Genomic DNA, 15,724 nt, shown 5'->3' with positions numbered 1-15,724 from the left:
GACAGAGACATTATGTGCTTTTAGCCAGATTTCAAGAACAGGTTCTGTTTACAGGCGGCTCTTTCTTTAAACCTAACTTTTCTGGCATCTTATAGCAGCCCTTGTTCACACTGCTTTACTGTTCTCCTTGTAAAATTACAACTGTATTGTTCGTCACATTTTAACATATAAATACATTGAAAAAAGCCATCCCGTCAAAAGGATTGTCTAAATTTCTTATCAAGTTTCTTTGCAGTATTGCTGAATATGATTGAGTACTTAGAGTTATGGATATTATATTGTCATAGAGAATATCCATTGCAAAGTTGGTAAAGTATACCGAGCATCAAAAGAAACGTATCACTATTATAACACATTTATTTTCAAAAAAAAAAAAAGTTATATAAATGATGGACATTGACAAAATGTTTCTGTTTTCTTTTTAATCACTCGATTATTCATCCTTGACCATGACACGCTTGAGTGACTATGACTGAAGCATATGCTCTTAATCACCTAATTAGTGAGACAGTTGATTGGACACTGGATATGGAGTGATTTCAGCTTTTGAATTGCAAGCTTGAATAAAAGCAATAAAGAAAATCACAGAAAAAAAACAGCGCCTTTGTGCAATCGGCATGTTGGAGGCTGGACTAGGGCAACGTACTGTGGCTCACCATCTTGAGTGCTCACAGCTAGCAATTTCAAACCTGGCGAGACAGTGTAACCAGACACACTCTGTCAATGACAGGCCATGAACTGGGAGACCAAGAGCCACAACACCTGCCCAAGATCAACAGATCATTTTGCAGCATCTTCGTGATGTAAATTGTTAATCAGCGCAATGAAAAGTCACTGCACCTACTCTAAACCAGAGTTTGTCATTTTTCAATCACATCTAGTGAATTTTATCCAAATATAAGTGATACGTTTCTTTTGATGCTCAGCTATAAGTGATAAGTTTCTTTTGATGCTCAGTATATAATGAATAGATTCTTAGAAAGGTATTTTTAAAAGAGTATGGAGTTTTATTCCCCAAAATAATGCATTGTTGTTGTAAGGGGCATAATAGCAGTTAGTCAATAGGGCAAAGTATTTTTTCTTTTGTTGTTAGAGTGTTCTTTAGCACTAGTGTATAGTATTTTGTTGTGCACCCCACCCCACTTGGTTTATGTTAAAGGACCTTTTTTGTCATTTAAAATGTCCAAGACCATTATTCTCATTTTCTTTACATGATATAGCACATGTTTATCTGACAATTAGTAAAAATGTAAACAATTAAAAATATCAAACACACACTGTGCCATAACAAGGGTCAAATTTGGCGCTAGATTATAGCACCAGGGTACCTCATATATAGCGCCAGCAACATTAAATTCTGGCTCCAGTAGACATGTTTATATATATATATATATATATATATATATATATATATATATATATATATCATCATCAGCCTTTTTCAATCCACTGCTTAATGAAGGTCTCCCTGAGATTCTTCCACAAAAGCTTGTCTGCTGCGTCCCTCATCCACGTTGCTCCAGCGTGTTTCCTAATTTCATCTTGCCATCTTCCTGGAGGTCTTCTTCTTGGTCACTTTATATCTCTTGGCACTGGCAGCACACATTGGTCGAAGACTTTCCTCTTGAGGCATAAGGGTAGTTTCCCTTTCAGAACCATGCTTAATCTTCCAAAGGCACTCCAGCCCATTTTTGCTCTTCTGTTGATTTCGCATATTTGGTTATCCATTGCCAAAACTAACTGTCCTAAGTATACGTAGCTATTGACTTCAAGCTTGATCCCATTGACTTCAATTGCCTGTGGAGTGGTATATTTATTGACTTGAGTCTTCTTCAGGTTCATTTTCAAACCCGCTTTGTAGTTCTTGTATTCTTGTTTGTAATTTTTCTGGGCACGTTTTAAATATAAATATAAATATATATACATATATATATATATATATATATATATATATATATATATATATATATATAATTCCTTAGTAACCACATATGATGGTAGTTTCTCATTGGGTCTGGACTATTCATATGACCCACCCACACTCATCCACAAAACACTAAACTAATTGAAGAGCAGGGGGAGTGGGGCAGTAATAATGCTAATAATAGTTCTTTGGGGGATGGGGGTGTGGTTTGTCTGTGTAAAAAAAAAAAAAGGTGATCTGTTTGTTCAGGCCTACAAACATAGCTGATATAATACAGCACTTCAAAGCCACTCTGTAGCTGTGCGATCTCTCTATTGTTCAGACTATATTAGAGAGCAGTAGGCGTAACCTTATCTCTCAGTCAGTTTTCGGCACTCAGGCAGGACCATGCCATGCTACACTTTCTGAGGGGTTAGGCCTATTGTTTGCAGTTACAAGAAGACAGTGGAGACTGGAACTCACTTGCTTTAACAGTAATTCCTGGAAAAGACTGGTTGGCTAAGGGTTTTGAAACAAGCATTGACACTGACTGCTGAGCACATGGAAATAGTGAAAAAGCCTCTTCAAAACACACCCTACTGTGGAGTGATAGGATTTCATCCACAGCTTTTGGAAGGTAAAATCAACTCTATCTATATACTTTGGTTTCATCATGTCTTGACTTGTCCTGAGGGTTTGGTTGACCAGGGGACTAGAAATGCATGTGATGGTGTTTACTATATAAGCAAATACTATTGGGATCGGCATGGCTTGATAACTAAGAACTGAAAAAAACAAAACAAAAACATTTTTTGGCTGTTTATTTTAAATATAAAATTGTAACATGATATTAGTTTGTTATAAATATGTACAACATCCCAGACTCTAGCTAATAACATTAATAACATTCCCAGTTACCAAGAAACTATTCCAATACATCTGGTGTAATGACAATTGTTTAATTCTAGAAAACCGGATTACATTTGCTTCCTGGCACTATAAGTGAATCACAAGTAGGAATGCAAAAAATGCATACAATAAATAAATAAGTAAAATCATGATGCAAAAATAATAATTCATTTCAGTGTAGTAATTGTACAGATTTGTATCAGATAAATTAGGTATCTGAGCTGTCTTCTGCATTAAATACAATAGCTTTTGCTTTCAATAGGCAGCCTGATTAGCCACCAGAATTAATTAACCGCAGTGGCCTCCCATTTGTTTTCTTTTTCGTGACATGCTGCTAAACGTGGGTCATATTTACACATAGTAAATCAGAACAAAACTGCACACCCATGTTGAAAAGAGATGAGACACACTTTTCAAGGTACCTACAGCAGATGGAAATGTAGGAAGGACCCCATGCAGTAGTGCTCTGAACAAACAGAAGGAAGGGATTGACGACTGTCCCCTTGGTGACACTGCCATAGAGAACCAGACTCTTTTTACCCATGGATATGTGTAATTGTGTTCTTGCGAGATAATAAACTTGTCTTGCTTACCTTAAGTGCTCATTATCCTGGCAATAAGTCAGATGTATAGGAAGGCTGTTAAGCATGCCAGCAAAACAGGTACTTAGACATTGAAATTTACTTGGCAAACCTTAAGGGCAGTATTTTGAATAGCTTGAAATGTCAACTCACTATCCAATAGGGATGTGCTAAAAGTGTTTGTGCTATTACAGCACTGTCTCTTTTACGAAGACCATCAAAGTGAACTGAAATATTCTTAATGAAGAGATGGCCAGAGTTGTTAGGACAAAGCTAAACTAAATTCTGGTCACACATTGCTGGCAGAAGGTGGACAACAGGAGTCAATAAGCCTAGAGAACATGCTAAAGTGTTGTGGAGGGGAATGTAGATAAGGTAATTCCACGTTGTCCTTTGGTAGGTTCACCAGGACTGCTGTCTGCCAATGAACAAACACCTACTTGAATGTTGCAGTCTCTTTGTCTCTATTTGTTTTTCATTATGACAGATTTAACATCAGAAACACAAACCCTTGAAGTCCTCCAACTGATCCTTGTCATGTTTGACTGTCAGTAAATAATAAACTGCAGACCTAACTGCAAAAACCAAGTGTCTATATCGATGAAATGTTTTATTTGAGGTTTTGTTTGAATTAGAGAATCACCAACATTCTCTTAACAGATTGTTTTATTGGGGCAAACAAGTGATCCATGTACTCAGAAACAAAAGATAAAGGACCTTTTAAAAAAAGGCAACAGGAAAAGGTTTTCAAAGATGGATAGGAAAGTTTCAATACTAGCAATAAACTACTCAGAGAACTACGCAATAGTTTAGTTGCTCATCATTGCGACTAAGTTGGTTCTTGCCACTTTTAACACCATTACAATTATTTATTTATTTTCTCTTACAAAATGTGGTTTGCACTTGCTTTAAAATAGGCCACAAAAATTATTTCTTATTTGTTTAAATCATTCATTTTTGGTATACATAAGTTCACCATAGTGGTGTTGTAGTGTGCATTGAGGGAAACAAACTTGGTGTAAAGCCTTAAGGAATAGGTATACTGTAACTGGTGAGCTCAGCGAATAGCAGACTCCCCCAGTTGGAATCTCTTTTGTCAAAGCTTTGTTTGTACTAAAGTCCAGTATGCCAATGAAATGAATAAGATTAATAATAATAGTAGAAATGTATCAAATCTAGAAAAGGGAAGTTTAAAGTTCTGAAACACATTTGATGTCTTTGTGATGTACAGCAACAAAGAAATGGATGATTGGCAGAACATGAATATGACTGGTAAGTCCTAAAGTATTTTCGAAGGGGTGCAGCAAAGCTGTCCTGGGTCCTTTGTAGCCTTCCTGTCATTTTCCGCCTGGTTGTCTGTCTGTTATGTATGCCCTTGAGGAGGGCTGTTGAATGGTCTATTCTAGAAAACACAGAGATGAAGCCCATTGGGACACATTGTATTACATTGCCTCAGTCACCATGCATGAACCGGCACTTGAAGATTACATGGCATTTGACCCTCAAATTGCAGAGCGGGGATATAAATTGACAAAAGGCCATGCCACAGGTGAAAGGAGAGTGCATAATGATGATTATCTGCACTCTACACATTTCAGATCTTACTCAGACATTTTCCTTTTTTCTTTGCTGACTTTATCAGGCTTTGGCATTTCATTTTCAGACAGGCTATTTGTTGTTTGAAGAATTGGAGAATGAGCTCACACTCTACTCAGATAACGGCAAGCCTGACATAACTCTTTAGAAAATACATTCATCCAGCGCACACACTGCTCACGACAATGGTGGCTTTGGACTGTACCTTGAAAACAACCAGTTTTTATCATGTAGTTGTGTATTCAAAGCCCTTGTACTGTTTTGTTTTAAAGATTATTTAAATGTAAGGGTAAATTATCCCCGGCCCATCATCAAACCACAAAGCCAAACGGTATAATTAAATAAAGTAAAGGAATGTTAAATGAATGAAGCTATTTCAACTTCAAGATGAAAGCTAAATATTTCAAAGCTCTGCTGATCGTTACTCAAGGGCATCTACCTGCTTTTGTCTGTATAACTTGCATTTGGCATCACATATCCTAAACATAAAAGATCAGGTGTTTCTTAACCTGCCAGATAGTTTACATGATATATATGATGACTGAAGTGGGTAGACAGGGCAGGAGGTCTTTTATGATAATGTACTAATGTGTTTAACAGTTATTTATATACATATTCTGCTAGTCTGTGAAATCGTAGGGCGGCCAACAAACCTAATTTCCAGGCCACCCATGAGTTTACAGTTGCTGATTACAGGCATTTGAGAATAAATGAAGTCATAGTTTGGCAGTAAGATGTATCACCTACCTCGGATGCTTGTGACTTAAGTTAGATGTTGACCCATTTCAGTTGTGTCAATTAGCCTCTTGTTACTTGATTTTTGTCGTCTTGCATGACCCATACTCTGTACAGCTGTAGCTGTGGTCCTGAAACTCTAGTCATTGTGACCCGAAAAATGAAATAGAAGGACCTTGGTTTATCCTCTACCATTCTGAAGCTGTTGCATCTTCCATACAGCAGCTCTTTATACTTGCTTAAGGGAATAGATCTGTCTGAAGCCTGCTTTACTGGTTATTTGATGAAGTATTATAGGCAACAGTTGCATAAAAAAATCTTCCTATTGGGATACTTACAAATCCATAGTTGAGAGAAAAGGCTTAATGTCAAGCCTTTACTGTAAAACAGCTAATTGAAAACACAGTATTCTCACAACAATCTAAGGACTTAGGACTGTCTTTCATTAATAGTGTTATGGAATGGACACAAAGCCTAGGTGACTGACATATGACTGGTTTCACAGACCTCTATTAGCACTAATCTTGGACTACCTTACCTAAAATAAAATGAGTTAGTCTAAGATTGGTGATAATTGGGGTCTGTGAAACCACCCAGTAGAGATCTGATGTCAATCTTACAAAGTGTTTTACAGCTCTGTTGCCGATTATTCTGTAACTAAGTCAGTTCACTATAAGAAGTCTTTGCCTTAAGATCTTCATCCATAATTTCAAACACTCAATCATGAGATATATAGAAGTACTAAAAAGAAACTTAGGGGGTCAGCTTTATAAACTTCTAGCTTGCAGGGATAAGACACAGTTGGATTTCCAACTAAAACAAGTGGTTGATTCAATCCACAGTGATTCCCCTGAACTACAAAACGCTTTAAAAAATCCAGCTGTGGTTTATCAGGTGGGGTGATCAAATCAACCTTTTCGTAAAATCTTAGACAAATTAAACCTTTAAGTTACTAAGATTCTTTTTAGATGTTGAATATATTTCTGTCTCTTTCTGAGTGTTGTTTTTCACTCAGAACCATGATCATTAACACAGGCTTGTGCTCTGATGTCCTGTTAGCATCAGGTACTATGGTGAGGTCAGTAATTGTTGCCTATGGCTCTGATTTTCAAAGCTTGGTAACTTATGTTAAATAAAGCAGGTTTCTACTTTTATAAATGTTGATGCAAGTGAGTAAATGTATTCAAAATCCAATGAACAAGTTCAGGCCCTAAGTGACTTTTACTACATTCTATACAGTAATGTAATGCGTATAATTCTAAAACTATTTAAAAAGAAAAGACATCTTGTGTATAGCAGTGTCTTTCTAGCAGCATCTGAAGTACTCCCCCCCCCCCCCCCCTGTTTTATTCAAGAAATTTGAATGTTTGAAGAACAGAAATGTAACCATGCGATGGTGTTATAATACAAGCCTCTGGTATGCTTACTTATTTACCGGGTACTTCAGAGGGGGTAAAAAGCAGCTAGTGTCAGCATAAGTATATTAACTCGCAGTTAGCAACCATTGTGTTAATTTAATCAATGATTTCTAAAAGCAATTGTGTGGATTGTTTCTGTGTTAAACAATGGGCCAGTTATAGGATCATCAAAAGCATTTAACTTGTGCCTACCCTGAAGTCAGTTCTGTGATACCTGGTGAAATGTGAGGTTGAAGGACAATACACTCAAGCTGTCAGTTCTTCAGACGAAAGAGCAGGCCATGAAGTCAGCATCTGAAGTACAAAACAAAGAGATTATAACACCCCTGGGATTGAACAGGCCGTAGTGGAAGACTGTCTGTCCCTGAAAAGCAATTCACACAGGACCATGTGTCAGTGCTCCTCTAAGGGTATTCAAAATACATTCATTATTAATACCATCATATGACTTCAGGTATCTTAAAGGATAATACTCAATGAAAGTATGTTTAGATCAAATACATTATTGCTACTGTTTGGAATGGTTTGTATTTCCTGGGGACAGGTCATCAGTTACAAGGCAATGTCTTCATTGGATTTACAGAGCATTCTTTAATCATTAGGTAGTTTTATGTTTTGCTTCCTGGACTGAGTAGGGAAGGTGGGAGTCTCAGATTTGAATACTGTAAAAAGTATGGACTTCTGATCCCCATCAAAGTTTTGCGTACTTTTTTCCCCCCTGGAGCTTTGCAAATTGTATGAAGCTGTCCTAAATTGAAGTTTAAAATGTAAATCAGGATTAGAAAAGCCTGGATTAACATAATTATCTGAGGTTTAGATATGTGCCTAGTAATCTCTAATCTCTAAATTTTGTCAGTTGTTTTATTTGTAGAGAATTGGAAAAATAAGTATTACCTTGTAAGTATGAGAGCATAATACTAAATATTTGTTTTACTCTGTAAACAATTTATTTCACTTTAGAAATGTGAAGGGTCTCATATTTGGTTCTTGCACTTCAGATTCACCAGTCTCCAATACAACTGTTCTCTTACAGCTGCCTTAAAGTATGCTGTCTGTGAAAAATAACCACCCAGAAGCAAAATAGCACCACCAATCTCAAGAAAAGTATATTAAAGTATATTAAATTCCTGTGCGCCTTCCCAGCTGACTGCCTAATGATATTTCCAAGTTAGTTCGAAAATCAATCCGCTTCGATAAGTGAATACACAGTGGAAACAGAAAGATTACATTTTAAATGAAACCAAGCCTTTTTTTCTACTCAGTCATGTGTACATTATCAGACTTGGAGACCTACAATTATTTTAGTTAGAAAATAATAAACTTCCACTTTATCTACGCATGTCAGCACTTAGACAGTTTCTTTAGGCTGATTGCATTAACAATACAGTAGCCTGCAAGTCGCATCAAACCCACCAGGGAAATACAATTGTAGGCAATACATTTTCAGGATTTCATTAGCAGCATAAATGATCAAATAGTTCAATTATTATACCGTAAGAAAGCTTGGGATTTATAGATACTGACCTGCCATAAACATTTAAACCTTGCCACCAGATGACAAACAGAATTTATTTTCACATTGCTTGTTTTCACACTCACTCACTACTGTGTAGGTGAACTTGCTGACTTCTCTCAGCCTATTATGAAAGCAGATGCGTATTCAATACTGTATTTAACACTGTACTGTATTTATAGATCCATATTTATTGGGCAGCTGTGTGGAGTAGTGGTTAGGGCTCTGGACTCTTGACCAGAGGGTTGTGGGTTCAGTCCCAGGTGGGGACACTGCTGTTGTACCCTTGAGCAAGGTACTTTACCTAGATTGCTCCAGTAAAAACCCAACTGTATAAATGGGTAATTGTATGTAAAAATAATGTGTAAAAAAAAATAATGCAATTGTATGTAAAAATAATGTGATATCTTGTAACAATTGTAAGTCGCCCTGGATAAGGGCGTCTGCTAAGAAATAAATAATAATAATACAGATTTGTACAATAAAATATACCAAAAAATGTTTAATGTGGATAATGTGCAGTATCAGACCTTAACTTTTGTAAGAAAATATATAATGGAGTTATCATTCATCATATCACCTTACTCATCCCTTAAGGCAAAATGATGGAAGAGTTTCTAACATTTTCTGTTCTCGTCAGGCATTTCATATTAAATTATTTCTAAAACAGCAAAGACAGCCTGACCTTTCCAGCACCCACAGAAATTAGATTTGAAAAAGCGTGTGTGTGACAGACGAGCTATAGGGCTGTAAATCCCTGCGCTGTAGAATAACTCACTTTACCTTACTTGTTATAAACTTACTGCATCTGACTGAAAAAGTGGTAAGTTTAAAGCCCTGGGAAGTCTGGGTGGCTAGCTTTGGAAACGTGGGTCCTCTTCAAGGGAAGTTGCAGTGTGAAACACTTCCTCATTAATGTTCCCTAGCCCTTCCGGGGTGAGACCAGATTCAAAGGCCCAGCCAATATATAGCTGTTATGTCCTATGTCTGAACCCTACAAGACTACATTGGCTTGTTACCTGGTAACAATAGAAATGCACTTCCACGAATAAATTTGTTTCAGTTGTAACCATGTTTGTGAATTACATAACCCCTAACCTCCTCTTTCATTGCAGATTGTAGCATTAGACACTTACGGTTGCTGTATAATGTTATTTTCAGAAATCACATGAAAACACCAATTACCAAGTATATTACTGTAAACCAACAACAACAAAAAAGTGAAATGTAGCATTTTGTAAAGTTCAGGGATTTAATGAAGGGTCAGTTATTTTTATAATTTGGCTTTGTGTTCAACTTTAAAAAATGGATTTGATCCTTTTTTATGTACAGTATGTGAGGTTATTATTTTTTTTTCTATCTTGTATAGGCCTACTGGAACTAAATCATCTCTGCTAGGCTTTGGATTCCTGCTGAAATACTCTGTGGGTTGAAAATCATAGTGAACCTGCCTTTCAACTGTTACCATCTGCTTTCTAAAACATTGACTAAATGATTTCCTAAATGACACAGTATACAGAGTGAACACCATAACTGCCTTCATTTTACAGCAATCTTCACCAAACGTTTGTTATACACTCCCAGACTCCTATAGACTGGGGATTGCATTTGGCTCAAATCTGATAAACTTTTGATTTTATATGATTATTTTTTTTTACCTACATTCACTCATTCACTGTCTTACCTGAAGCAGTCAAAAGCATGACATCATCACTTTACACCGTATCCGAGACTAGAGACTCGAGCAGTCAGAAGTTACGTTGGGGTGTACAGTAAAATGTATTCTTTATGATATATCGATACACATAGCAGACTACTCCCCAAAGTAAAAACTGGTTAAGCACCATTTGATTGCAACGTTATAATAACAGATGAGTTTGAAAAATAATTTCCTAACGTTATTGTAACAGTTGTATTTGAAACAATTTACAAATGTTGTTAATGTTTCTAAAGTCAAAATTAAACATACTCTTCATGGTAGGTGATTGATCTATTACTTTTTTTGCTGGATTAACCTGTCATGATTTAATAGATGTTTTGGGGATTGTGAGGACCCGATGTATGTGCCTGCAGAGTGCCTGCACTGGTTTCTTAAAAGGGTTTCGTTGTCTTGTGTTTACATTATCCCCTTTAAATAAATGTTCTTCGGTTGAATATTTGGAAAGTATTTTCATTTTATGTATGAAAGGAAAATATAATTTTATGTAAAAAGTACCAGGTGACACATGATTCTGAAATGAATGCTTTTAATGTACACTTGTTACCATGTACATTAAAAGCATTCATTTCAGAATCATGTGTCCCCCTGGTACTTTTTACATATTCTTTATAATAGATCATGTATTAACACAATTATAATTTTCAAAGGAAATGTTTTTATAGCACTTGGATAATTAGCAACAATGAAACTGACAAGTTAACCAGGAAAAAAGTTATGTTGCTGCTGTAAGCATCTAAGGAAAAAGTATACAGGAATTTTAATCAAACCCATTTTGTCAGGATATCCTACCTCTCTTAATAGAAAAGGTAGCATTGAAGCTCCGGTAGTTAGATATTTCTGTCTGGCTCAGATGGCCATAAATCAATGGGTAAAAATAACCAATACTCTCATTTGGAAGAAGGGCCTTAAACTTAACGCAAATGTATTTGATTATGGTGCCTTTTCACAAATCTATAACCTATTTTGTTGTGTACTTTTGCTTATTTATCTTGGACAACTGTGGAAGATCCAGTCTTTTTATTTAAGTTTTTCATGAATAAAATATAGTCTGATATTCATGAAACTGCTTTTAAAGAAGCCAGCAGCAGTCTAGAACAGTTTCATGAATATCAAACACTACGTTTCATAAACACTGTATCCTGCAATAAAAAATACTATATATATATATATATATATATATATATATATATCGAGAGAGAGAGAGGAATAGTTTATTTACAGTACACTGCTCATCCATTACATATCAAGGTTATAGACATGTATATTGTACAAGAGACACGGTAGTTTGATTTATAGCACTTCCCCATTTGTACACATTGTCTTCTGTATTTCTCATTGGGGTTCAGAACATCAGCGGGGGGGGGGGATGTTGATTTCATGGTAGCCACAAGTTACTGTCTAGGGGTCCTGTATGAAGCTTATCTCTAATGAACATACAATTCAGTCCTAAGTAAGCTAAATAGCTTGTAAATAACCCTGTCATAAACTTACATTTACATATCCTAAACCAGCTTCCCTATTTAGGTCATTTATCCCTAACTGGTACCATATCCCTCCTCTCTGGATATTGTCTGTGTTCCTAGCTGAATTCCCAGGAGGCGGGGTGGAGTACGGGGGAAGGGGGGGGAGTTAAGCTTTTAGCTTGTAAGCAACATTAATTGAAGGTATCATTTAACACCGGTGCACATGTGGCGAGCTGCAGGCTTCTGTGGGTGACTTTTGCATTGTTGTGCTGACTCCCTACTGTCAGGAGAGGAGGGGCTTGAATGCTCTCTAATCCCATTGTCTAGCAGCTGGTGCTGGAATTTTAACCTGAGAAGTGGCATGTGATTTTGTAACGAGTTTGCTCTCATGAAAAAAGGACTTCCCGTGGTCATTCAGCTGATACCTCATGTGACAGCTCCTTGAGTGCCTGCAGAGGGTCAGTATAGCATGCCATCGGAATGCTGTTTTGGGTTTGCAGACCTTTGATAAAGTAATAGTATAATAAAAGGTGAGTTGTAAGCAATGTTTTGATCAACTGTAACAGAGGCACTTGCTTTTGCATAGTAACTGGTTGTGTTTTCAATCCTTCAACTATGTGATTGACAAGACTATTTTACTAAGCAACTAAACCTCGCAGTAAGGATTGTTTTAAATGGTTTGATCATATTTATGACATACTTAAGTGTGGAATTATTTAACATACAAATAAGCACCGGTATGAGATATGATTCAGATTTTGAAAAAAACATTTGCTATCAAGGAATATGGAAAATAGACTGCATTTGCCATGTGTACACTACTGCTGTATCTAATGGTTACAAAAAATATATTGATGATGACATGTTTTTAAACCTGTATTTAAGTCAGAAACAACATCTTGAAATAGCTTGGCTCCTAATCTGCCCTGCCTGGTTTTAATGTCTTAGAAGTGTATTTACTGTCTACATCTACACAGTCTCCATTTATAAAATTATTATTTACATGCTTACTTTGAAAACAAAGTATTGAGTGCTCTGAAGGAAGAAGCCATCCTGTCTACAGACTATTAAAGGGCGATATTGACTTTAGCTACAGTAGAAGCATTAGCCATTACATGCAGTGTTTATTATTTACTTATGTTACAGGGTTTGGTGCAGGTACATTTATTGTAATAATATAATGCACAGTTCCCAGTTCAGGTCCTTCATTTTACATGCTTAGCACCTCCTTGAGAATGCTTTGTGCAACAAAGATTGAGATTGCGACTCTAATTAGGACAGTAACTTGCTACTCCCGTCAGGGCGATCATTAATCAGTTTTATGACACTGTGGCACATCAGTGAATACCTAACATAATTACAGAATTTAAGATGCATCAGAAAAGCATAATTTGCTAGTTATTATTATTATTATTTATTTCTTAGCAGACGCCCTTATCCAGGGCGACTTACAATTGTTACAACATATCACATTATACATTATTTCACATTATACAGATATCACATTATTTTTACATACAATTACCCATTTATACAGTTGGGTTTTTACTGGAGCAATCTAGGTAAAGTACCTTGCTCAAGGGTACAACAGCAGTGTCCCCCACTGGGGATTGAACCCACAACCCTCCGGTCAAGAGTCCAGAGCCCTAACCACTACTCCACACTGCTGCCCTATTTTAGTTCCTCTAAAATACTCAAACTACATGCAAATAATTAGGTAGAAATATATTTTCAAGGGTAAACGTAATTATAAACCTCCGAATTTTCATCAGCTTTCAAATATCCATTTTCAGTAGCTATGGACAGAGGACAGAGAGAATCTGTATTCTGTAATTACCATTCATAACCACAAATGTTAAAATAGTTTTTGGACCCAGCAAAGGCAAAAGTAAAAGGGCAGATTGGTCTGTGACAGAATACTCCAAAGCCCAGAGTCCATTTTCTCTTGATAAAAGGTAAAGGGGAAAACTGTAGTGATGTATTATTGCAGTAAACCCTGGTTACTGTGCATGACTTTGGCAGTTCTGTCAGTGCCTGAACTGTGCCTTCCATGCATGTTCTTCTACAATAATTCCATCCGATTGGGGTTCTATTGCTTAAGATATCACTGTTAAATGAATAAATAAAAGGAATTGTGTTGTCTTCGATTAGTTTATACAAAAACATATTTGCATGGCTGTATTATCTTAGGATAGGTTTTTTTTTTGATGTGAGATGGGGTGTTGTAACTGACTGTAACAAATAACTGACTGTAATTAATATCTCAATAAAAAAAATATGTTGCACTCTCCATGCTAACAAGCAAGTTTCACATTGACGTATTGGTGTTAATGAAAATCCATCAAAACTCATATTATCCCAATAAATTATTTCAGAACATCAATCTATTTTTACAGCAGCTGTACATGAAGAAGGACTGTGCTTAAGGGAAAAAGAATGTTGACAAAAACTGCATGGCAAACTTTAATTTAGTAGCAAATCAAGCAATACGCAAGAGAGATATAAAATCCTTGTGCTGTATCACCTTCCCTTATCAACTAATATATTCACAGTAATAAAATGTTATTTTATATTTAGTCTTGTAAGCTTAATAACCCAGGAGATAAAACACAGAAAGCATCAACCAGAACATTCAGTCAGTCAGAAATGATCACTGTTAAAATCTCCTGTAAAAAATAAGCAATTCTTTTGAATGTACTTTTACAATGATTGAAAATGCTGCTTTCTTATTCAGGCTATTAAATTGCTCTTCAGTAGACGGTAACAGAGTGTGACATCAAACTGCAATACAGTAGTTAAGTATAAAATTATGTTTAACCATTACTGTAAAAATGAAGTTACACCTTGTGTGAAAGAAAAATGTTAGTGGTATAATAAGGGCAGTTGCTGTTATGTCTGGTTTTTAATTTGACAGAAGGAGTTCATGAAGATTACAAATAACAGCCTGACTGTGAAAGCTTTCCAATAGGAACCAGAGCCTCAGTCAGTCATCGTGTTTCCAAGGAAGGTTAATGATTTCTAGAAGATGGATGTTGCTATTCTCAAAGAAAAAGGCATCTCTGCTGGGCAGCAGTGTTTTCAATCCAGCTCTTAAAGAAACAGTGGTGGCACATATTTTAAAAGTCTGATTTACTCCTAATTTTTTGAAAGGGTGAAAATTCTTACAGAATGAGAAACAAGCTACTTCCGTGTGTGTGAATGAAATCAAAGTTTTGCAAACTTTTTTTTATTATTATTATTTTTTTAAAATTTAGTCGTTGCCAATTATTCTTTTTTTTATTATTTTCTCCCCAATTTGGAATGGCCAATTTATTTTTAGGCTCAGCTCACTGCTACCACCCCAGCGCTGACTCGGGAGGGCGAAGACGAACACACGCTGTCCTCCGAAGCGTGTGCCGTCAGCCTACCGCTTTTTTTCACACTGCGGACTCACCATGCAGCCACCCAAGAGCTACAGCGTCGGAGGACAATGCAGCTCTCGGGCAGCTTACAGGCAAGCCCGCAGGTGCCCGGCCAAACTACAGGGGTCGCTGGTGCGCGGTGAGCCGAGGACACCCTGGCCGACCTAACCCTCCCTCCCTCCCCCCGGGCGGCGCTCGGCCAATTGAGCGCTGTCCCCTGGAAGCTCCCATCCTCGGTCGGCAAAGGAATAGCGTGGACTCGAACTCGAGACGTCCAGACTATAGGGCACATCCTGTACTCCACATGGAGCGCCTTTACTGGATGCGCCACTCGGGAGCCCCCAAAGTTTTGTAAACTTTTAACAATTTTTTATTTTTTTTAATTAACATTCAGAGTGAAGAAAGCATATGGTTAAGAATCAAAGAACATTGAACAATGTGATTTTGTAAAAAATGTCTTTATTTTATAGAACATTGCTTCATTT

The 15,724-nt window shown here is 36.7% G+C and overlaps 1 protein-coding gene across 6 annotated transcripts in view; it reads left to right on the top strand.

Annotated features, from left to right (window-relative positions):
- The window catches only part of LOC117962676 (rho GTPase-activating protein 24-like), a 233,612-nt gene that overhangs the window by 187,639 nt on the left and 30,249 nt on the right, over window positions 1–15,724 (top strand). The window contains exon 1 of one of the 6 annotated variants that reach the window (XM_058991202.1): window positions 2,315–2,540. The exons of the other annotated variants lie outside the window; for them this stretch is intronic. Within the exon in view, the coding sequence (XP_058847185.1) occupies window positions 2,465–2,540 (76 nt within the window). The 5' untranslated portion in view covers window positions 2,315–2,464. Of the gene's footprint in view, window positions 1–2,314; window positions 2,541–15,724 lie in introns of those variants that run through there. 6 annotated transcript variants of the gene reach the window in all.

Source organism: Acipenser ruthenus, chromosome 2, assembly GCF_902713425.1.
Source record: "Acipenser ruthenus chromosome 2, fAciRut3.2 maternal haplotype, whole genome shotgun sequence".
Lineage (NCBI taxonomy): Eukaryota > Metazoa > Chordata > Actinopteri > Acipenseriformes > Acipenseridae > Acipenser > Acipenser ruthenus.
The sequence above is the reverse complement of the archived record's forward strand: the minus strand, read 5'-3'. Positions and strand labels throughout refer to the sequence as shown.